The sequence below is a fragment of the Xiphias gladius genome, chromosome 17 (genome assembly GCF_016859285.1).
Source record: "Xiphias gladius isolate SHS-SW01 ecotype Sanya breed wild chromosome 17, ASM1685928v1, whole genome shotgun sequence".
In the NCBI taxonomy this organism is placed as follows: domain Eukaryota; kingdom Metazoa; phylum Chordata; class Actinopteri; order Istiophoriformes; family Xiphiidae; genus Xiphias; species Xiphias gladius.
Window position 1 is genome coordinate 7599259 of NC_053416.1, and position 25283 is coordinate 7624541.

A 25283-nucleotide genomic window follows, 5' to 3' on the forward strand; every position below is an offset into this window, starting at 1 on the left:
TGCGATTTGGGTACGTCACGCTCGAAGGGGAAAAGTGTTTAACCAGAGTCTGACTTTAAATTTCAAAGATCACTGGACGTAGAAACATGAATTAAGTAACTGGGTAAGCACAGAAACAAACTAATCACCTACTGATTGACAGACATGCAGACATATGCTGTACATACATATCATCAGCATCAGCGTGCCTTACCATCATCCATATCTTCCAAGATGTTGACTTTGGTGGTGGGGTAGTGCACTCCCAGACGTCCCCCGACGGGCAGCGACAGAGTCACATTGAAGCTCTCTTCTTCCTCGTACAGAGAGTCGTCGATGATCACCACGCGACACTGCTTCTCCCTCTCACCCTTGTCGAAGCGAAGGACGCTGCCGTGCTCCTCCGGACGGGAGATGTAGTCCGAGTAAGACAGGACGGTGGTGGGAATTGTTCCTGAGGCAGACCCTTCAGAGGGATGTGAAGAGGCGAGGACAGCGACAGGGTTTGAGGAGATTAGGGGGAAATGAAAAGATGTGCAACATTTAAAACATCTAAATGACCGAAAATACATCATTAAAACATAATGTATTTGTAAGAGGTATCAGAAAACCTGAGCCCTCAGTACATATAACAGTTTTTCAAACAGCATTTTTTTCCATAATGGATTCTATTAATTTGAAGAAGGAGTATTCATATATGTGTGTATATATATATATATATATATATATATATTCATATTTAGCTGAATTTGATGTGAAAAGTGGTGTGGTGAAGTTCAGAGAATTCAGAGGGGGTTGAGCACATCAAGTTAACAAACAAAACATCTTTGTCTAACAAACGTTGCAGGCAGTAATAAGACGAATTTTTCCCTTTCAGGGGAAAGTAGCCATTTACAGCAAGCCCATCAAGGTCAGTCTGTATATTAGTTTTAATATCGGAACACAATGGGAACAGACCACCCCCACAGGTTTTTTCAAAATGGAACCTGTGGTGTGTAGCCACTGTAGCCTTTTGACATTAAACAATGGTGTCGTCATTAGTCTAATCAGTGAATGCATGATCACTTCGTGTTATGTCTAAATTTATTTCATGGGATTGAACTTCATGAGGAGAACATACAGGCTAAAATCTGTAAGTTCATCTGTAATTGCAAATACGTAATTGAGAGTAATTTGAATGATCACAAAGAGAGTGGGGTTTGTATGGAAGCATGGCGTTGATCTGAACTACTGTAAAACCTGGAAAGGGCACTGTTTAACAGCTAAGTCTGATACTACTGAGCTTATGCTGCTGCTTTTTATTTGTGAAAATGTAGATGTGGTGTGAACTGCCTCTCTTCCAGTGCAGTGCTGTGTTTTAAACACACTCCACCATACACACTGATATATTCACATTACTGTATCGAAATATGGCATTAAATGGATTTATGGGACTCTTCAGAAATGTGAACAGAAAGAAAAATCTGAAAAAAAGACTGAAACCCGCTATCATTCTCAAATTAATTGACAGGTGATTTATAGCAGGATCACTAAAGAACAATTAAAATCTGAGTTATGGTGTGTTTGCATCGCTAAGGTTTGTACACACGGCAATAAAACTGGTAGATGTTTTTACTTGTGATCATCTGAGAAACATAACATGCTAACTTTCCATCTATACGTCAAAGTCTTTAATTGTGTACATAAAGCCAGCAGACAGGCGGGCAGGCGGGGTTTGCTGAGGATAAACGTGTTAGATGAGGTGAAAAAATGCCGGTCCATACCCTGCTGTGTGTAGCACACCACCATGAGCTCCTGGCTAATGTCTCCACTGCGGTGCACCGGGATGAAAAGCTCCCCAACATCTTCCTCCACTGAATGGATCTGCTCAGGGAAGAACACGGTCGACTCTGTTCGGAGGAGAAGAGAGAATGAGTGAGGGATGTCGGGGGAAAAAAAGAAAAGGGTAATGATATGTATAACAATCTGCACAAATCCACAGCACATTAGGCCATCAAGGACTGATACAGGCTTTTGTTCTGGCTCTGCATTAGTGAGCTGCAGCTGACTTTTTTTTTTTTTTTTTTTTAATTCGGATCTATTGAAGTGGTGGTCCTGCAGTGTGCTTATTCATGTTCAAAAATAACTCTCCATCACAGTTTTCAGCTTGATGCGACCAGAGGTGCTCTTCAAAGAGACCCCTCCGGAAGTTTTTCTTACTGCCTCGCGTGTCACAGACAATTACACATGCAAGCCTCTCAGCTCATCCCACAGAGCTAATCAGCTAGGAGTTTCATACATCGACTGCTCCGTACGCACAGGGGCCAGCCAAACCATCTCTCTTATATTCCCTCTCTCCTTCTCCACTCCTTTCTTCAGCTCTGAGAGGAGTTTGTGATTGAGAGAGAGCCTTAGAGCCAGTGAAAGCATCATCTATCAAAGCAAAGAACTTACTGGCTTTATAGAAACAATAAATGTTGGAGCTATTTTCCACAGACGCACGGGGACCAATAAAAATACAGAGAGGACTGAGCTTCAGCTCGTCCCAGACCTTCTTGTGAGTTCATGCCCCCCCCCTCTTTGAGCGAGAGAATGGATGAGTGAATGAATGATGGGAACTGCGAGACACTTGTGGCTTGCTTGTTCAACAAAAACTTGCATTAAAAAGGCGAGCGCTAGAGCATGAACTATATGAAAACAGATTTGGATGTTTGATTCAACACCCAGCGTAAAAAGAGATCAACGCCTGAGATGATTCTTTGAGATGAAGTCGTCAACATAAGACAATCTTACACACTGCAGGGGGTCAAACATTTCTCTTCTCATGTGGTAGCTCCCTAAATCGTTCTCTCTCCTCTCAATCTTCTCCCCTCTCCTCAATTTCTGTTTTTTGGTTCTGTTCTCCAATTTTTCACTCCCCAGGGAGTACAGGTGCTCTTAGCGAGGAATTAAGGTCCAGCGCTTACCCATTCCACACACACACACACACACACACACACACACACACACACACACACACACACACACACACACACACACACACACACACACAACCAAAAACACACACACAAACAAAGTGTACCCTGATTATTTTCTCTCTCGCCACACTGAAACTGCACGCTGCCTCTCCTCACAGTTCTTTCACATTTCACCTCACGCTTCGTTCTTCTAGTGCCTCTAAATCCACCCAGAAAAGCAAATTTTGAGCCAAGTGGGTGAATTTCACCTTCAGGAGGAAAACACACAGTCATTTTAAAAAAAATAATGGGGAGAAAAAACACACATACATTTACAGAGGGTGTTAAAATAGTGGATACACCTGATCTTGTTATTGTCTTGTGAAAAAAAAACAAAAAAAACAATGCAATCCAAAAAGAAATCTGTTTGGCTTTTATTTCTGTGCCTAGAACTTCTCCATTATTGATAATTTTATGAATATTCTATGGATGCAGGGATATTTTGTTTCTACTGGTTAGTTGTTGCTGTGATAGTTGCACACCTTACTCATTACAGCTAAATACCTGAAATGTACCTGTAAATGTAAAAGAAAATGTGCCTCCGGAGCCCAACAGTCGATGGCACTATGCACCTAAACACAGCACAGCACCACGTCAAAGTAACAGCACCCTCACTAGATGCAGTCCCTCGATTTATGTGCCCTACATTAGTCAACAGATTTTACATCCTAACTGAGAACAAGCTCATATAATTACACAAGAACCGACTGCAGCGGGCTTTGTGGTTCCACACAAAAACATTACAGGAGAGAGAGCAGTTCATCATTTAGTGGAATGACCTTGACGCAAAATGCAGTGGAGTAACAGCTCTATTGATATATAGTGTCCTCGCTGCAGAGGAAGTGAGAAAGCTATCACTGACTATGGACGCTGCTGCTGCTTGCAGCAAACAGTATAAAAGCAGGCTACCACCTTCATCTTTAGTCAACATTGTGCATGAATTATATATGAAAGAAAGCCATAAAGTTTTGGAGGAAGAAAGCCGGGCCATCACACCCTGTAATTAAACACTTTGTTATTGCTGCACTGCTTATTGCACTAAGTGGGTGTACAACGGGACAAGCTCACTCCTTGTTATTATTCAACGGGTTGCAACGGGCCAATACGGAAGGGTCATAGAAAGTACACATTCATACAGCTAAAAGAAAAAGAAAACAATATAAGAAGAGCTCCAGGCATTCGTATAGACAGAGACTATCCATGCCGTTAGAACAAACTCAGCCTGTAATGCTCGCCTTAATTTCGGAGCACTTTTGGTTAAAGCTTAGTAATCCGCTCTCCTCCTCTAGAGCTGATGTTAGCCTAGCTGACTTGTCCTCTGGGGAGGGAATCTACAGGCTATCCAGAAGAGCACACAAAGCCAGTTTTCATCATTAGAGAAAGAAGCTGGAGTACAGCTAATGCCACGGGCACAGCCAAAGCTTCACAGGCCCATTATAGTTCAGAGTGGCACATCTCTGTCACATTAGACCATCCCTGGAGATGACAGAAAACAAACTAGCCCCTGCCCTCCACACGTAGAATAATTAACCCACAGGGGAGGATAGATAGAAGAGAACGAATTGGGGGGGGGGATCAAGACATAGTGAGAGAGAGAGAACAAGGAGACAAACGAGAGTGAGAGTGATAAATACAGCTGTTTTGTGTCACTATAATGTAAGCTTCAGTGTTTCCATCTTTGTTACACATCTATAGTTACTCAAAGGTTCTACGGAGGAGGAGGGGGGGGGTAATGCATACAAAAAAGTCAACGTAACAGCTTCAGAGGAGTAAATCTAACTTTGATGGAGCAGAGCAGCCAGTTTGTTGCACTACTCAATATTCCATTAACATTTCAATTTGCAGGCAAACACAACAACACAACAACAAGAACAACGAGGGGGAAAATGGCAAAGGGGGAAAACTTTTTTTGTGTTTGCGTTTGCCTGAGTATCTGTACATAAGCATTAGGGTTCGACCAGTGTTCACTGGTAAACGGCAATGCAAGTACTTTAGAAGAAAGGTACCCAGAACAAGGCCCGATAACCCTTCATATGCCCTGATAATAATGGACAAATAAATAAACAATAAACAACTGTAAATACGCTGGGATTCTGTGGTGCGAATTACAAATGTCAGAATCTTCAGCGTATCTGCGGTCACATTTATCTCTTCAGGCCGCAAAACAAACAAACGCCTCTGCTTTGGATCTATTTTAGTAACTTGTATTTTCAATCCTACATAAATAAAAATTCCTCCATCATTATGTGCCAATGGCGGGAGAAGTAATCCCATCTTTCAACACAAAAGAATATTCAATGGTCTAACTCTGAAAGTACCCGTGTGTGCGCTGAGTGAAGGCTACGAGGTTTGCATGAGCATTACTGACCATCACTGGGATCCAGGATCTCAACTGTTGCTGTGGCAGGGAACTCCATCACTCCCATCACCGGTTCCGATAGCAAAATCTGGAAGGACTCCGCCTGTTCATACTTCCCATCAGTCAGGATCCGAACCCGCCACGTGGCTCTGGTCTGTCCCGGGTTGAACTGGACCTGCCTCTGGGACTTACCCTTGAAGTCCTCCTCCTTCTTTGCACTGCCATCCTGAGTGCCGATGCCTGAGAGATCCAGTCAGTGACATAGAGGAAGAGGAAAAGACAAGACAAGCAGGCCAGATGAGTTTTACAAAAGAATAAGACAGACAAGAAGAATTGGAGGCAAAGAAAACGACCATGAGAAGGTGACAGGCAGGAGAGAGGAACAGATGAAAAAAAGATTAGATATTCACACCCTTTAATGTTGTTCAGAGAGTGGTGTGAAAACAAGCGGTGCATCTATTTTTCTTCACTGATCACTTACAGAGCCTCAGAAATGTGTGAAATGATTCTGTGACTGAAGCATTTAGATAAGCATATTCACTTTACTGAGATGGATTAGCTACCATGGCTGTTTCCAAAGTGTTAGTGTTAGGTATGCATGCGAATGTGTGTGTGTGCGTGTGTGTGTGTGTGTGTGTGTGTGTGTCACCTTCTTTTCTCTTCAAATGTCTCGTATTTCATTTATGTCATTGTCTTTCATGTGAATCCACCTTACAGAGATCCATCTAACATTCATGCTCATCAATACACCCTCTTCAAAGCAGGAGAGCTTACTGGCACCACTGGGTTTAACATAATACACACATCAAGGAATCCCAGGTGGCATAAGCCATACAATAATGTATTACATTTGGAAATATGCTGCTCGTATCCCTTTGTCTGCATTCATAGTGCCTCGTGAGAAACAATGTGAGCAGATTCATGCCAGGTTGATACATGTGCCTGTAGATAAAAAGGATTTGTTTTCTTTTATCAGACACTCAAAAGCCTGCACAAATGTAGAAAAAAGGAAGGTGACGGACTCACGTAATTTTTTTTCACCAATTGTCCAGCAATTACTTCTCTGAAGACTCGAGGTTTTGGACCAGTTTCTACGACATTACCTAGAGAGGTCCAGGGAAGCCAGCTTTTGCACTGGTGGACATCGCAGCCAATGCAATGCTGCTATATCTCACATTTGATCTCAGCATCATATCAAATATAACACCCTCCGTTTCTCCCCTTTTTTTTCTCAGCATGAGAAAAATTATGCTGCTATTCCTCACTGCAGCTGCACTCATACAACACACAAAAAAACTACTGCTCTCAAAGTCTTTCTAGGAAGTCTGAGACATGGCAACTCTTGGCTCACTTTTTCACTTGCTGAGTGGTCTCATCGGCCTTAACCTGGGTCACGCGTTCCGGGGTAACGGTCGTACAGCGGTTTTTGGGATTTCTCATGCGGAGATGAAAATTTCACCTTTGTGGTGTAGGAGGGGCCCCGACCGTCATCAGCAAATTTTATTCAATATGACGTGAACATGATGCCTTGAGCAGTTGCTGTCAGAAACGCAACATGTCTATTAGTTTGCAGCGTCGAACAGACTGCAGGCCGAGAGGATTCGTCGGCTCACCCTTAATTTGAGACTAATGAAGAGATTCAACGATTTTGTCTGAAACGTTAATATTAAAGTCATGATTGGTTGTCTGCTTCTTTAGGAGAAATGTGTGCACGTATTAGGTTAGGTCCTCCGCTTGAGAAATGATCCACAGCCAGTACCTGCGTCACTCACTTCCTGTGGAAAACCTGTACATGATTTGAATACCGTGCAAGAAAGCCAGAATCCACAACTAACAATGAAGACCACATATATATAGAGAGAGATAGGCAGTTACTGAATGCAAATACATGTTGTGTTGCTATTTCTAAAAAAAAAAAGGGTTGACATAATGAAGGATTATAACTTTAAAGAAGTGAAGACTAGAAAAGTGTCCTCAGAGCAGATGGTTTCTATCTGTCTCATCTTTTTTATCCTGAGGATCAGTTGATCCTCATCAAACAAAACACGCATACACAAAATCCTGCCCACAGGAAAGAGGACGTGTTGATCTTAAAAGGGTGGAGCCTCATTGTGGCACCCTTACCGGACCCCATGCAGGGCAGAGACACGCCTCGCCTAGATTTCCACTGGGCTTCCTTCTCAGCAGGTGGGAACATACCCACCCAAGGCCTTTTGATCTCTATGGTGCTGTTCCTCAGCGCTACAGTCCCTTGTGTTTGTGTCTCCATAACACAGACGCACACGCGCGCACACACGCGCACACGCACACGCACACACACACACACACACACACACACACACACACACAGAAACTCAGATACAAAGAGTTTCTCAAAAATACACCAATTCTATTTATAGCTGCAAACTTTTCTTCCTTCTGTTGTGTATTGTAGTTTATTTCACTATTGAAAGCAAATACTGCAGTAAGCTGAGTTTGTCTGAACGTAGAATATACAATTCATCATAAAATTTATGATTGCGGGTGATTTCATGCTCATTATATCATAAAGGTCATTTCACATCGAGGCAGCTGAGGTGGAGATCTGTGGAAACAAGAGTAAGGGGGGCAACAGTTTCTATTCTCTGCTCGTGAAATAAATTATCTCTCCATCCACCCTGCTCGGCAACAGTACTAGAATATATCCCACAGGAGATGATGTATCTTAAATTGGCAAAAGTACACCCTGTTAACAATCCTCCATTTATCTCTCAGAGCAAGGAAAGACCAGAAAAGGGCAGCGAAGAAAGGAAAAAAAAGAGACTTCAAGGACTGAGCTTTGTCGTAAGCAATGTGTAAAGAAGAAGAATGAGAATTCCAGGGAAAGGAAAGGAAAGATGTGGAGAGGATGAGGACCTCATGAAGGGAACAGAGCGAGAAGATGCAATAAAACAAAGACAAAGATGGAGAGGAATCAGCAGAGGTACACAACACACAGCTTATGGCACAGACCCAAAACTAGAAGGCTGTAAGAGAGCAGGTGAAGGAGAGGTGGCAGGTTAGGGAACAAGAGGACCAAACACTTTCCACATGAGTGGAGGTGAGAAGAGATTACGGAGGAAAAGACGAGAAAGTGAGACGGGTTAAGGGGGTTGACAAGTCGTCAGTGGCACAGGTGTCACAGGAGAGAGTTAGAAAGTGACAGAACTCAATTAGAACACAGCAGGTGAGGCAGACGGCGCACACCAATGAAGAATTAAGATGAAGGTCGATATCTTAATCATGTTCGGATTTCTTTTTCCTTGATAAGAATAGAGCGAGCAAGGTATAAGCTTGAAAACAGTGGTAGAAGAATCCAATCCAATCTGATCCCCATGCTCCCCTTCAGCCCTGTTCTGCCTGAGCTCTGCGTTGCGGGGGCATCTTTGAACCTTGATCTTATCTGCCTCTTCCTCCTTCACTGATCCTCTCTACCTATATGTCCTGTTGTGATGGAGCATGTGTAACAGCTCTCCTCCGCCGTTGCCTGGCACCACACTAGCTTTCATCAGGAAAGCTTCTGACAACATTGCTGGATGTCTTTCTCCCTGCTTCTCCATCCCTGACACATTCTATGTCTAATATATCTGTCTGCACGCTATCTACTTTTGCCAGGAATTCCTGTGCGGCTTTTTATTTTTTTTATTTTTTTATTTTTACTTTTACTGGATTTTTCTCTGCCATCAATTTTCTTTGCATTTACAGGTCTGGTTTTGTTATGATATTCAATCTTTGTTACTAATCTGCCATATCCCTCTTAAGCACACCACACACACAGAGATCCTTCTAATTATTTTTGCTTCAACTTCAGCATATTGCCTTTGAAATAAAACAATGACTCTGAGGTTTATGTGCTGACTTTGAGCTTTAAGGGTGTTTGAGAGTGTTCATATCCCTATGGGCTCAACAGTGTAGGACGCATAGCCCTTTCCAGAGCTCAAACAATTAGTCGATTAATCAATTAGTCAACTTATTTGACAATCTAATAATCTTTTTTTAGCAAAAACGCCACAGTTGCTGGTTCCTGCTTTGCAAATGTGAGGATTTGCTTCCTTTCTCTGCGGTATCTGGTTGTAAATTCAATATATTTGGATTTTAAACTGTTTTGTAGGACAAAATAATCGACTGAATTATGTCACCTTGGGCTCCGAGCATTGTGATGGCAATTTTCACTCTTTTCTGACATTCTATCGACCAGATGTCAGCCAATTTTTTGGACAAAGCAGCAGGATCCTAAACATACAAAGAACTTCTCATGCTGAACTGAGGGGCAGACTGGACACGTAATTGACTCATGTCACAAAGTCGTGGCTGGTTAGTATGAAAGCTTCAGTAGGAAAAAATATTTGACAGAAATAGAAGCAAAACAAGTGTTAACATTGGCGTTGCTTTCCAGCGCCGGGGACAGCTCTTGGCAAGTAACAAAATGAAGTTTTATGCCGACTCGCAACATTTCTAGACTGGTAATTAAACAGCTGTTAATGCTAACGTTGGCTATGTAGCCATAGCAAACACTTAGATATAGCACCTTTAAATAGTAAACATACATTTACAAAAAATAGTGAGGTGTTTATCTATTTAGTATGTTATTCGTGAAGCTTTTTTTGAGAGTTTTTAAATTGCCTTTGTGGCTTTGATTCTGTTCTTAAAAGTTAACGTCCCGTCTCAAAATGTGTTTCTGTTGTTTTGTCCATCCCCTGAAAATTAAAATTACAAAGGCACTGACGCAAGTGGGTAATATTATAATTTGACTATCATCAGCAGTATGTATCAGCTTTAATAGCTAACTGATCACCAATATCGAGGCAAAAATGACTCATGAGCTCATGAAGAGGCCAGTTCAGCAAACACGATGCGAAACTGTCCACCGTGGCAAGGAGAAAATTCTCAAAAACGATTAAGGCTTGAGCCAAACACATGAAAGATAAATTAGCAAAGAGGAACACAAGTGGAGCCTCTGCAACTCTTAATGAGATATCCCTTTGACAACAACAGAAAACTACGGCCTTAAAACTGAGTTCAATTTATAGCACACATCAATCAAAGGTGCCCTTACTGTGGCGGTATTGTATTGGATTGCATTAGGTTGTATAGTGTTCCCGCTATTTTGTCCATTTCGAGTATGTTGCCACTCTATTATTGGTTCATTGGCTCCATTCTTCTGTTCACCAGCCCAGCAAATTGAAATCTATGAAAGTTATTAGACTTTGATCCGTTTCTGTTTTTCATTCTGTGTTGCCCTAAACTGGACCATATTCATCATCTGTGCAAGAATAGATCCACGCTAGGGCCTATACTGTAGACACACAAATTCATAGAAATACGTACATGCAAGCATACATAGAAATTTTATTTGGGTTACGAGACCAAACAGTCTGAGTGACTTGGATTTGGTGATATGGAGTAAAAAAAACGCTTTTTCTTTTGTAAGTTTACAAGTAACTCTTTCTTCTCTCTAATCTTCAAACCAACTGGTGCATAAAAACACCTCAAATCACCGTGTTGTAGCTACGTCAGCCTAGAAGGGAGAGCACGTTCACACGGATGATAAGAGTGGAATTAAACTTTTCCTTTTTGATAAAGCTTATACAGTAGTTAGGGCTGGCTCAGTCTTGCCTTGAACCATCCCCTGGTTATGCTGCTATGGGCCCAGAATGCTGGAGGACTTCCCATGTTGCACCGAGCCCCTCTCTCCTGCTCTCCCTCTCCATCTGTACACATTCATTCAATCCCATTAATGCATTTTACTAACTTGGCTTCTTCTCTCTCTATCTCGCTCTCTCTCCTCTTGCCGCTTACTGCAGGTATTTCTGCCTCCGGAGCTGCAGAGTCTGGATCTGCGATTGCAAACCACCTACTGTCCCCATGATCCTGCTCAACACCCACTGCTTCAATTAATATTATTAGTCTTACTATAAGTCTTATCATGAGTCTTTTTATTTATTTATTTATTATTATTATTATTATTATACATCTCTGTGTGAACCTGTATTGTGCTATGCTCTCTTTCCTCCTGCTCTCTCTCTTTCTCTCCTGCTCTACCCCCCCCCTCAACCAAACTGGCCAAGGCAGATGGCCGCCCACCCAGAGCTCGGCTCTGCTCAACGTTTCTTCCTGATAAAAAAGGAGTTTTTCCCTGCCACTGTCACCAAGTGCTTGCTCATGGGGCAATGTTGGATCTCGGTCTAGACCTGCTGTACATGAAAACTGTAAATAAAAATTGACCTGACTTGACTTGACTTGATGCTTTTTAGCAGCACCATGTCGACATGTTACATGTTAATGTAAAAACCAGCCTTGAACGTGAAAATGTGTGTGTGTGTGTGTGTGTGTGTGTGTGTGTGTGTAGTCAGAGATAACCAGGTGGTCACCCATCAACTGTGTAAAGAGATGAGAGTCAGGACGCAGCTTTCATGTGTGCCCCAGAGATACGCTCAAAACCTTCCCGAGGGGAATCACGCACACACCAGCACACACAAGTTGACAAGTCTTAAAGCTCACATAAACTGCTACACTGTGATGCTAACACCTGACCAAGTGACTAACAGGGATCAGAATGATGATGGGAGGTGGGAGAGAGTAAAAGCTGCTTACAGCTGCTGCTCCTTCCAGGGCGAATGAGCTGAAGCATGATAAAGTGAGGGCTAAGGCGAGCATTCAGAGACAACATCATCATCATCCTTTTAACCTACCTAACGGTATGTGCACAAACACTCAGACATAAGCACAAAAACATGCTGAGCTCCTGTTTCCAACACCAAGTCACAAAAAAAAATGAAGCTTATTAAAATCTCTGGCATTGACGGTTGTGTAGCTGACTGGATTTTAAATTTGAGATGCAAAGAGCCAGCAGTGTGTTTGTTGCGTTTTGTAGACCGACAAGTGTTGCAACTGGCACCAAACTCATTTCATTGCCATAAGTTTGCTGAAGATTCACTTATCCTCAGACCTCTAGACGGGGGCAAAATGCTCCTGCTGTCACTGCTGACTGCTGTGACAAGACATTTTACGGATTTTAGCTATATGGCTAAAAGGCAACCTAAGGCAAAATGCTACCTAAGGCAAGTCAACAAGTACCTTAGATTGATGATAAGCTTAATTTTAAGAGCATAACAGGTCATAACAGCTAATTTGGAAGAAAATGTAACAGCGATTCTTTCTTATGAACAGTGGACAGCTTTTCCCAAGAACAAGACATTGATGAGCCTGTTTCAAAAAGCCAACTGTACACTAAGTCGCTTTAAGTAAAATTGTGAAAGTGCAGCTTTATATTTTTACTGATCTTAATGTCATCTCAGTCTGTTCCCTACTCTTTCTTTCATGCTTTTGCTTAGGGCGCTGATGCATCAAACCCACCTACATAAAACAACTTGACAAGATACCAACTGACACACTGGCATCTGACCGTCTACAGTTGCATTACCCATTGCAAAACACTGCAGCAACTATGTTTCTACTCCAAGTAACATCATGGAGAGACAAACTAGCCAACCTTTTTCAAGCCACTGTGAATCTGACTAAATAGTCTCGTGATATGGAGCAAACACAAATTGAGAACATGCATAGTAGTTTGTAGTATTCACCAAAATGTTCGGCTTTGCACTTAAGTTGTCAGCTTGTGCAAAGAAAAATAAAAGGCAGAGGTGAAAAAAGGAGGAAACTGTGCTGAAAGGATGAATTCCCCAGACGGAACAGCCAGTCAGACTCTGAAGCCGGATCAGTGTGCTCAGTTGGTCAAACGTGCACTTAAAAGTGCCAACAGTGCTGAACACACTGTGAAAACTTCAGGCCGGTCGGCCATACACCACTGAATGGCTGACGACTCAGCTTGGTGTATTGGAGCCCTGCAAACCAAGTCAACCAGACATGAACAAACAAGCGTTTATTCATGTCTTTCGCTTTGCCTTACTTGGAGACAAGGAGATGATGGCTCAACAACTCTGTTAATTGTGAAGCTAATGATGTCAGTGATGTTGTTTTATCAATGATTGGATCAAACCTCAGTAATGTCACCATTATTTATGCTCTGTTTTTTCTTTGTGGATTTTGTCATATCCACAGTTCACCGGAATGCATTTTTATTGCCTTTTGACACGCACTTTTTTTTTTTTTGCGCCTATTTCCTGTCCTGACTGTGACATGCTGAGAAATCACTTGTCCATCTGGGACAACTAAATTTGAACATCAAGGAAAAAAGCAAAAAATCCTTTTCTTGAGAGTTTTCCTGTATGTGCTGGTAAATAAAGAGTTACATCTCTGCACAGGGCACCATACTCTCCTCGCCGCTATCTCATCAAGCCTCCTCGAATTCATAACGAAAAAAAATTAAGTTTTATAAACTCTAAAATGACTCAAGGCCAAACAAAATTACTTTGTCTTAGAGGATAAATTTGGTTATACTGTGTGTTGAAAGAATATCTTGCAGTTGCCTTTTGGCTTCATCTGTCAGATATTTTTGGTCTGTGTGTATTGGGGGGCAGCACTCCAGGTGGTTGTGATGTACATAGCGCTTCTGCAGTTTAGAAAATGACAAAATGTATTGACCATCATACAAACAAAAGCTCTGAAAAATAAGGTTCAGGTTTTGGGTTATATCCTGAATTCCATTACATTTTGACAGTATTTCCTATGTACTTTTTCTTTTATGCTTGTTACACACAGAAAGGGGAACATAGAGCTATGAAAAACCTAATGTTAACAGCAGCCTAACATGCTCACAAAATGCAAATATGCTTTGCTAATATGATGTTCAGCAGGTATAATGTTTATCCTGTTCACCGTTTTCGTTTAGCTTGGTAGAATGCTAACAATTGCGAATATCGTATAACACAAAGAACAGCTGTGTCTGATGGGAATACCGTTAGTTTTGCAAGTATCTGGTCCAAAAACGAAATGTAGGACAAATTCAAATTTTGACCTAATGATGGCGCTAGAAGAAAAGTCAGGGCATGGCCAAATTTATTGTAATTCATCTTGGGGTGGACATGAACGTGTTTACCTGATTTCATGCTAATCCATCCAATAGATGGATTGTGCATCAAAATCAGTCGCTCTAGAGGAAAAGTGTTTAGGATTCATTAACCGGGGACCATGAGAGCCTGTGGCAACCCATCACGCAGCTGTTGAGATATTTCGGTCTGGACCGCAGTGGTGTCTGTCCTCTTGGATCAGAAAAGGAAGAGAAACAGAAAGACAAACAGACTCACCGATGAAAGAAGTCTCTCCCAGATAGCCTCTCCGTCTGAGCACCACCTCCAGGAACTTGTCCTCCTCGTCCACAACATAATACTCTTTCTCCAGAGACATCCAGGCCCAATCCAGACGGAACTGCTGTCCCTTTAGCTTGTTACCCCCTTGACAAAATATATAAAAACATAATGGCATTCTGTTACTCCTGGCTATAAACCGTTTTTTGTTTTTGTTTTTAATGTAAAAAGTCTCTCCCTAACAATTTAGTGTTTATCTACCTGAATTGACAGAATTTGTTGCTTCTTAAATAACTCAAGTATCTAAATGTGAACATACTGTTTATTATCTAAGATCTCTAAGGAAATATTGCATGTGCTGTGGTGGGTCTGTGCTTATTTATTTCTCTGATTTAACTGCCAAATGCTGCGTTCGGTATTCTGTAAAAACTGGAAAGGAAACTATGAGGCGAAATTCTGTGAGCCAAGGGGGCAATTACTGTAAAACTGTAATGAAGAAAAAGTGTTTTAATTATTTTCACTGTGTGGTCCAAATGCCTATAACACATCTGATGCAGAACATTTATATATTCATTAAAGAAACCACACAATCTCTAATCTTTCTATATGTAACAGTCAAGGTTTTCAGGAGTTCTATAATTAAATTCACATTCTCCTTTGTTGTACCTGTCGCTTACTGCAAACATAGCATATCATCCTGAGGATTTGAGTATGCCGGCCAATCAGTGTTATAAAGCAAGGGGTTTGCAGAGCAAATGGTTGCGTTAGTTCTAGGCTTATAGTGCTCGATAGCTGCCACTTCAACCAGCAGACAGGAAGGATGCTTTGTGTGGCCAATTTACCCACCTACTGCTGGGGAAGAGGATGGAGTTCTTAATGGAAATCATGACAAAACATTGTAAAACTGGAATAAAACTAGGGGAGGAGGGATCTTCTTCTTTCCCCTGCATTTGTGTAGTGAAGAACAACGCTTAACTATGCATGGCATGCCCGTAGAGTGCTATACTAAATGACAGAGAGTGTATGTTTTACCGGCAAAGGGAAATGCAGAGGTGGAGGACTGTTTGCGCAAATGTCATTTGTAGGCTGTCAGAATCTGACTTAGTTCTATTGAAGACGATTTCAAAGCTATTTGTTCTTTCAAGTCATTTATGTCCCTAAAAGGCTGAAGCAGTATGGCTGTTAAAAGCACACAGAGCATAGCACTTTACCTCCATCATCATAGAGGTCACAAATGGCAGCCGGGTGGTCTTCTTATTCAAACCTCCTTGTGCAAAAAAGGGGGTGCTACTCTCTGACTAATCCTACATTCTGACACACTGATAAGGGAGGGAATAAGAGTATTGACCTATCCTCATCAAAAATAACAAAAAAACAAAACATAAATACAAATAGAAAATCGCACACATACACTCACTCTAAATACACACAACTCTTCTTTTCCAACTTCGCTGCAACCTTGACCTTCCTCCCACCTCCCTGATAGTAAAGGCAGCATAAGCTGCCTGAAATCTTTGTGTGTGTGTGTGTGTGTGTGTGTGTGTGTGTGTGTGTCTGTGTGTGTGTGTATGTGTACATGTTTGTGAGAGTGTAACAGTCCTTCTCTGTGAGCTCCCACTGGAGGTGAGGAGCTGTGCACAGACAATAAGGACTGAATCTGTGGGTTTGAAACTGTCCTCATTCCTCCAGCCTTTCAGAAGGATAAAAGACCTCTCACATGTGCTGACCATACAAAAAAACAGCTTTGAAATCCTCCTCAATAGAGCTAAATTCACTTTACACCCTCTTTCAAAGGCTTTCCCAACAAAAACTCACCACAAATTTTTATTTTTTTATTTTTTTTTAACTAATTAAGGATCATAGTTTCTGTTCAGTTAATTTCAAAGGATCCGGACACTCAGAGAAATCTGCAGGAAAAAAAAACTTTGATGCTACAGCACCTTTTTGGATGCTTGCTTGTGATCTTGGATCTACTTTATGGAATAATCTATATGAGGCTATTATGAAGTTTTTCACCATTCCCTCCTGAATTTTAACATTTGTTCAGTTAGTGAACGGTGTGCTGCATGTCATCATGGAAACCATCATATCTTGTTTGACATGGTGTGAGACACCCAGCTCCTGGGTCGGATAATGTAGATGAGTCTATGGAGTCTCAACTTTATGGTCAAATGTTGAAACTTGGTAACTGAGCAAAATGACCTTTGGCAAAACAGATTAAATATCTTTATCGTTATATTTTCATTGTGGCACATGCGGTTCATAAAAAAACTACATTTTGAATCATATGTCTTCACCAGATTTTAAATCATATTTCTGCTTACATTTTAATGTCACTTAAAATTTAAACGCAAACAGTCTAATAGTTATTTGATGAACATAAACATCAGATTAACAATCACTGTTAAAGCTCCACAATAATTGTTATGTAATATTACTGAAGCAAATGGGTACATGTTATGTGAAAACGTTACTTCCAGTGATGAAGCAGTGAGAAATACAGTATGTTAACCAACGCTGCCTCGATAGAACTTTTTAGTTTCTTTTAGCTCATTGTTTTGGTTTTACACATGGCACACATATTACTGTATGGTTCAGTCTTAATGTTGTCGTTAGCCGGCAGCTGTTTTCAGCAAAAGAAAAACAAAAAACAAAAAAACTAAACGCTTTATCAGCTGTACTCTACCTGCCCAAAACCAAAGAGCGCACAAGAAAGCAGAAAGCTAAAAAGTCAAACTTGTGTCTCTGAAGCCAGTGAGACCTAATCAGAGCTGAGATATAAGGAAAGTGAATATTGAACTTACATTCCTCATCTAGCCAGAGACAAAACTCTAAATGAGTGGTAATGTTGCTGCTTGTCTGCTGGATGTAGATAGGCAACTGTTTGCTCTGCTGTCCTTTAGTTTGCCTGGCCATAGCAAGTTTCACTTCTTTTTTAAATAAAATGTCTTTTCTTACAAATTGTATCACTGCAAGGTCTCATCCCACAGTAACCCCCATCTCTCTTTTTTCACTAACCTTCTCTCTCTAGAGATTTGTAGATCCTTGACCCCTAAACCTGCCATAAAGGTACAATCATTCAAAAGCACATCAAAGCAAGTGTTAACCTTCAGCCAGGCCTGAGTATCTGCTCTGTTTCTGAATATGCTGCTAAGCATCAGCCTAGGTTCTCACACTTTGGGCTTAGGGAGAGGAACGAGTCTTTCAAGTCATAAAAATTGAGGCTTTGCAAAGTCAGGATGCGTTAGTGTTGAAGTCAAAGTGGAGTTGAAAATATTTTTTGATTTTGTAAGGCAGAATCTGTTATCAAATTCTTGATCTGATTATGACCTCAGTCAAAGCTTTTTATGATCTGAGTCCACTGAGCTGCCGTGCATATTCTGTCTGAGTTAGCTTAAAAGCAAACTGAAAAGTCAGAGTTCAGAGAAAAAGAAACACTGAATAAGGATAGGGTAGCAAACATCAGCAGTACTGGGTGCTGAAGGTGCCTGTTTTTCATATATAATGATATTCATACTGTATAACAGCCAAGCAAGTACCAACTCAGGCTTTTCTCGCCAAAAGGCCATAACCACTAAAACACCAACCAACCAAATCACCACTACAACCACTTTACTGGCATTTGTAGCTCTGCTATACTATATGTCATTAAGTGATGAGTGTCCATTTGATGCTTTACATAATGGTAAAACCTTTTTTTATGCTATATGCTGTATGTTACATGTCGCCGAGCCAGACAATTAAGTTTCTTATCAGGAGACTAAAGAAATCAGACTGAAATCCTCGCACAATAAATACATAAAACAGCCTGTGAAAATGTGAATAGACACTTCTCCTGCAACCCAGAGACCATGATCTCAAAATTGCCAAATTAAATCTTCGGATCAGATTCGTATTTGTGAAGCATGTGCGTGTGTGTGTGTGGTGAATCGTGACGGGAGGGGGACCTATCCTTTATGAGCGCACCTCTCTTTGTGCTGGACTGTAGCTTTTAATGACAGAGACTGTTGGAGCATGCACTGTAACAGCCAGCCACGCATGTCAAAATGACACTTAGATTAGAAACATCGCCGTGAGATAAATTAACATCGATTTTTTTAAAATTCGACATTTTAATGAAGCTTTTGGCTTCGCTCTTAAAAAAAGTCAGGGTTCAGCTGCGTGTCTATGTGCATACATGCCTGAGACCTCACACCCAATATCAAAGGAAATTTGTCACAGCGATACATTGCCGTCTGCTGTTCAGTACATCTACTCTGCTGCTGGCGGTGCGGCCATTCCCTCACTGGTACGTCTCAATCTACCTTGCGTAACCCCTTTGTATACAAGTCCCCAACTTCCAGTGCAATCGGCAACCAAATAGATGAACTTTCTCAGCATGGAACAGCTTTGAGAATCATTGGACCAGGATGTAATCAGTATATCTGCTATTTGTTCGGTTGGCAGTGTGTTTTGTTTTTCACAAAGTACGTTGCATGTGAAGTACTTTGACATTACTTCTGCTAAAATAGATTACCAGTAATATTTCAGTAGTAAAAGGATCCCACACACCATCCAGTTGACCGGAGTGTGCACTCTACATAACTTCCGATGGCTGACAAACTGCATATATCACACTCCCCCTCAGGATGTTTTATTACCTTTTAATTTATCCCGACAGGTGTGTGGCAGTCACTGTGCCAATGTTGGCGGGTTTGGCATTTCTGCAACTAGCGGCAAAGAGGATCGCAAAGACAGTCATGTGGCTTACTCACTCAGCTGTTTATTTCTTAGGTCATTTTGCACGTCTTTTATCAGCGCCATAATCTGGTGTCCGTGTGTGCGCGTGCGCTGTACGTGTGTATCCCACTGCATTTAGACTTTGCCCAAGGCGAGCAGCCTGATAGTGGATATCTCCCAAGGTATGATGAGATATCAGTAGGCTGACCAGGATTTCATGGCCCTGGGCAAACACATGTATTTAAAATGCTGCTCAACTCAAGGGCAAAACTTGACGCTAATGTGCACGAGGCTTCTTTGTTGTTAATTTACCGGGATCAAATACATTTTGGCTGTCTGGACTGCCACTTTACATGTGTGTGGGTAATTATTCCCGCTAGTCACCGGCGTTTGATCAGTCACTTCGCACGACCTCAAACCGAACCAAATGCAAGGACGAATATGGTGCTGCCGTTTATATCGGGGAGTATTATACGTTACACTGTATACTGTATGCGATTGTGTGTGTATGCGTGCCCGTTGGCAACAAAGGAAGTGAAGTGCACATGCAATTACCCACCACCACCCACCCATCCTAAAGAGGTAAAAGTTGGGTGCGACAGAATAATGCATCATTTCCTCTCTACATACAATAGCCATCAGGCATGAGTGTGTTGCAGAAACACCTTAAGCATCCTTGCACATGAAACCATAGGAAACTGACATCTAGGGCAGAGAATCTTCATTCCTTTGAAGTTCTTGTGATACACTTAACATCCCTGAGGTTTTTCACTGATGTTCCTACAAAGACAGCCGTATATGACCCCTGGCATAGCTCAAAGGGAGAAGGCTCAGGGCCAAAGAAATGGCGACTTCCTTAAGGGTCTATGTGTGTGTCTGCTCCTCTACAGTTGTGCATTTGTGCGTACGTACAGCGGCATCTGTGTGCAAGTGCCTGCATGTCTATGTGCGTTTTTGAGAGTCAGAGGAATAACGACACCTAAATGCATTTGTCCTCCTGAACGATTCTTTTGGGGACATGACAGAGGCAGAAAACCGGCATGCCTATCACTCCAGCTTCAGGTTTCCCCATGCCTCTAATATAATATTTAATAGAGGGATGGGTTTAATGTATCTCAGGATGTTTACTAGCACTCCTGAGGACAAACTGTGTCTGAGCGTGGAGACGATAAACTAGCTACTGAAATCTCTGGTCTCTCTTTGCCACTTTCTTTCTCTCATTTCCCTCCATTATCTCCTCCAACTCTTTAGAAGAAAATCTTATTTTGCCAGAGAGTGGCTTTCCCTAATTTTTAGTTTTAGATGTATGGTTTTTATTATTTTATAATAAAGCAGAGCTCAGAACAGCTCCCCAGTGCTGTGTACTTTTATATAGCAATGTGAACAGAAAAGTACAAATGCAGTATCGCTTTAAATTGTAATGCTTACGTGATTTAAATATAAACTGAAGGTTCATCAGGATCCATTAAAAGTTAAATAACAGGAAGCAGAGAGGGCAGTGATGACACATGCAAAGAAAGTAAAAAAATAATGTGAGCCAGAATTGTCACTTTCCTACAGTTTCATTATGTATAGAAAATCACATAACAAGGACGAAGGACACGAGCGAAATTTAGATGAAGAAAAGGTAACAGAAAAACTCAAGAAAAGAAAGAAAAATGCCAGTAATTAGGATCAATGTATTCATATAGTTAAAAATGTAAATCATAACATTTCAGTGGCAAAATACGCATTGAAAAGATCCCTTTTTTTGGTTATTCTTGAGATTAGAGGGTGTTGAGTCATGTATGTGTAGTGAACCAGTTGTCAAGCTTAGAGAAATGGAGAATCAAAGATGATTTACATGATGAAAAACCCCTACACATCTCTCAACAAGTCTCACGCTCTCATCTCAACACTCTAATGAGATGCAGATCATCGCGAGCAACATTCGCAACTGCAGAATGTGCTGTAATCCTACCACAGAGACATCCAGCAGCACCGACGCTGACAGACAGACATGGCAGGGAAAAACAGCGGGAAAAAAACAGCAGGAAAAAACAGCAAGGGTGTGACGGTGGTGCCAAATGCTGGTGCCTAAGACAGTCGACACTCGGCACAATAAAACACAACATACTTCAGATTAAGCTCAATGAGACGGGAGGGCAACCTAATAATACCGTACCTCAAGAGGAAAAGAGGATATTGATAGGCGGTGAGACAGATAAAAACAGCACTCAAGAAAAACATTTATAATAAACACAGAGCTGAGCGGAGTAAAAGAATGGAGAATTAATTAAACACATCCGACGAGATCTAAGACTGACAGTGTGAGAAGGGAGAGAGGAAGAGGATAAAGAAGGAAGAGTTGGGCCCCGGGAGAATTGGATGACAGTAAATTCCTGAATGCAGACAGATAAAGAGAATCCTCTCTTAATTCCTAGGAATGTATTAATGAGTGTGTGTGTGTGTGTCTGTCTGTGCTACATGTTGATGTATTACCTTGCATTTCTGTCCTAGTCAGTTGGACAGGTTAACAACAAAAAGAAAGGTCAACGGATTAACCTGCTCCATTTGTGGCCATGGCGACAGCCAGTTTAAACGCGTGTTTGTTTGTTTTTTAGGAGCTTTCAGGTGTGAACTCAACTTCCAAAGACGGTGAGGCGTATTATAAGAGGACTGGGGAAAGCAATAGCACAACAACTTTGGAAAGAATTAAAGACAAGTTTTTCAATTCCTGAAATTACAGGAAATCCACAAACCTACGACTGGATTATTCCATTTACAATCGGTGTGTTCACGGGTGACTTCAAATTTCTGAGCCACGATATAATCAGATTCTGTGACTCATTGAGCTATTGTTATTGAGGAGTTTATAGTTAGTGGAGCAGCAGTTTAATAGAAAAAAAGCACCCTGAGGAGGTCATTTTGTAATCTATTGTTGGCAATACTTCTATGAAAAAAAAAGAAAGGCCTTCTGAACAGAGGGGATTCACACCCAATCACACGTCATACACAGACATAACTGATGATAAAGTACTGGTGCGCTTGCAGTGTAGTCTGTGGTGATAATTAGTCGTTTAACACCAACAAGGGAAAAGTTGCACTAAAAAGTATTTTGTGTTATTCAAGAGAAACTTGCGAAGACCAAGAAATGCATGTGATGTGTATCGTGCGCAGTGAAGCGTGGATGAAATGGGGATTATGAAAACTGCAGAGGGTCCTTTTAAGGGGATATAGTGTCATCGTTACTCTAGATAAAGCAGTGGTATGTCGGGGCTGCTCGTGGGCAGGGAGGGGTGAGGATGGGATGAAAGGAATTTGTTGTAACAATCCATCTCATTTGCCGCGGAAGGAAAAACATACAGAAAATAAGCCGTGACGAGAAGAAGGGTCGGGAAGAAACGTGTAGCAATTACTTCCCTCAGAAATGATCTGTCCGTGTGAGAATGTATATTTTTTACTTTTTTAACTAAATGAAAATGACAAACCACTACATCATCTATGGAATTTTAAGTAGCAGGGTTGTTGCCATTTAAGATAAAAGTCCTCCAAATTACAAAAAACAAAAGCAACAGGAAAAAAACAAAAATGTTTTCCCACTTACCCTCAGTGGTATCCAGCCATGCATCGAGTTTTTAGGTCGTTTTTTTTGTTGTGTTTTGTTTTTTGTTTTTGTTTTTTTTACCAAGATTTTGAAATATCCATAACTCAGGTTTCTGCCACTACCCAGTGGAGGTGAACAGAATTTCGTTTGAAATTTGAAATTGTAAAAGCAACAGCTCTTTTCAGACACAACACACCCGTCACACTGAATAATCCAAAGATTTCACTGCCGACAGTTTTTATATTATACTTTTCTTTGTTTCATTAAACAAACAACAGTAAAAAGCAAAGTCTGCGTGTGTGCCAGAGTAACTGCAACATTGCTTATGGATGTGTTGCTATTGATTTTTTTAAAAATAGATAGACATTTTTATTGCTGCGAGCGCCACAAATTAAATTCCATTCAGCAACGCTGTATTATGTAGGTGGCAGAGATCATAGAGACAGATAACTCACATCCTGGAAAGAGAAAACCAAACTCTCTGTATGGCTAGATACCACTAGAGTTAAGTGATAAAATGTGTGTTTTTGTAATTTGGGTGAACCCGCCTTTTAAGGAGAACCGACACAATTAGTTAATTAGTCAATGAGTCAATCCACTGAATATAATCAGCAACTATTGTGATAATTGATGGATACATAATGTTCTCTGTTCCGAGCTTCTCAGATATGACGATTCGCTGTCTTTCTTTGTTTCTGTGCTGTTTGTTTATGTAGTAGTGACAGGATACCAAGACATTTTGACTCTTTATAACATTTGACTCTCTACGACATCTTATAGACCAAATGACTAATCAATTAATCAAGAGTCTGATTTGCGATGTTTTCCGCTGCTACATTTGAACTCTCTTGAACACCCCCCCCCCAGCCAAAGAGAAGCCTGGGAAACAAGTTGTGTTCCAGCCCCATTACAGTCGGCTGTAATGATTACAGCTGGTCTTAACCTGTGACAGAAGGTGCTTCCTGCCACTCTCCCCCTGTAGATGAGCCTGTAATAGAGCCACGTAATTGCCAGTGGTTGCCTCGGAGCTCTGCCCGGCTCAGACGCCCAGGGCTCTCATTACCCACAATGCTGCCAGGGCTCTTAAATATCAAACATGTCTTTGTGCTGGAGGCCTGACCACCCCCTAGCTTTCGGCTACCCCCCTGTGCTCTGCTGTGCACGCATATGTGGGATTGTTTGCGTGAGTGCACATGTGGATTGGTGTTTTAACCCATCTTTATAACATAGTATACAGCATATACAGGTGAAACTGCTTACATGTACAATCATGCATGACAAGAACATAATGATCAGTTCCTGTAAAATAGAGGCTTGTGGACAAGGAGGAGTTTATTTGGGGGGTTTTGGGAAGGAAGACACTGAGAAGGATGCTTCAGACTTTGTTGTACCAACTGCTGTGATTTACTGTACTGCTGCCTTTTAACAGTATGCTAACAGTGTGTCTGTGTGTGTGTGTGTGTGTGTGTGTATTTTTTGTTTTGTTTTTTGTCAAATATTTATGGCTTCCCTTTGCAAATTCTATATCCAGAAACAATCTGCAGTAACACCAACTCTCGTGAGAGAGAAGAAGCCCAAGTATATCCAGTCAAAACGTATAGATTGATATAAACTCACATACTTCAAGTGCAGAGTTCCTTTTAAAAGCCTCAGGCCTTTTTATTTAAACCAGACTAATGCAAGGAGCAGAGAAAAAGAAAAAAAACCTAAGAACTTTACAGGCGCATGGACAATCAATTAGTCAATGTTTTTTCCTTTCATGTGCATTCAGAAACTGTTATTCTTCTACACATTAGCATTTTCTTCTAAGTGCATTAGCACTTAGAAGAAAAGTATGAAAGCGTGCAATACATGGTTTTTCTTCTTGTGTAATTTGGAAAGCACATTCAATTTTTTGGTGTAGGCGTTTAAGACATAGATTAGTTTTAAACTGAAGGACAAAATCACCATCTAAACATGACAGTTATATCCCTTTCTGACTGAAGAGCCCACCCAGCCCTGGTGATGAACAAAATAACCTTGAAAAGTGACTCGTGACCTCAACATCATACTTTAATTTCACACTCAATGATACATAGTCTTGTAGTCCTGTGAGCCAGAGAAGCATTGTGTTATTTGGACGAGTTTCTGAATGTGAAGCTGAGAATTTCGCTGCCAATACCATTAATTTCAAATACCCCAATGATGGGAGGCTTAGGACGCTCTCCATCAGTCGTTCTGTGCGTGCTTAGTCTCTACTTTACTACCATCATATCTTATCTTACCGGAGAAACTTGCAACTTGTTCCAAACTGCATTCTGTACCTAACCACGTGTGCTATTACACACACTCCTCTTCTTTTTACTTTGCATGTAAGGGACGACTGCACAAATGGCACAAACGGCCATGTAATAAGTGTGACTACACATTCTGCTGGTTTT

At 41.2% G+C, this 25283-nt stretch overlaps 1 protein-coding gene across 4 annotated transcripts in view; it reads right to left on the bottom strand.

The window, feature by feature from the left end:
• The window catches only part of frem2a (FRAS1 related extracellular matrix 2a), a 56250-nt gene that overhangs the window by 21480 nt on the left and 9487 nt on the right, over positions 1-25283 (bottom strand). For all 4 annotated transcript variants that reach the window (XM_040150657.1, XM_040150658.1, XM_040150655.1 and 1 more), the window contains exons 3-6: positions 14559-14705; positions 5344-5574; positions 1743-1868; positions 194-445 (exon numbers count right to left, since the gene is read on the bottom strand). In XM_040150657.1, coding sequence (XP_040006591.1) covers positions 194-445; positions 1743-1868; positions 5344-5574; positions 14559-14705 — 756 coding nt within the window. The remainder of the gene's footprint in view (positions 1-193; positions 446-1742; positions 1869-5343; positions 5575-14558; positions 14706-25283) is intronic.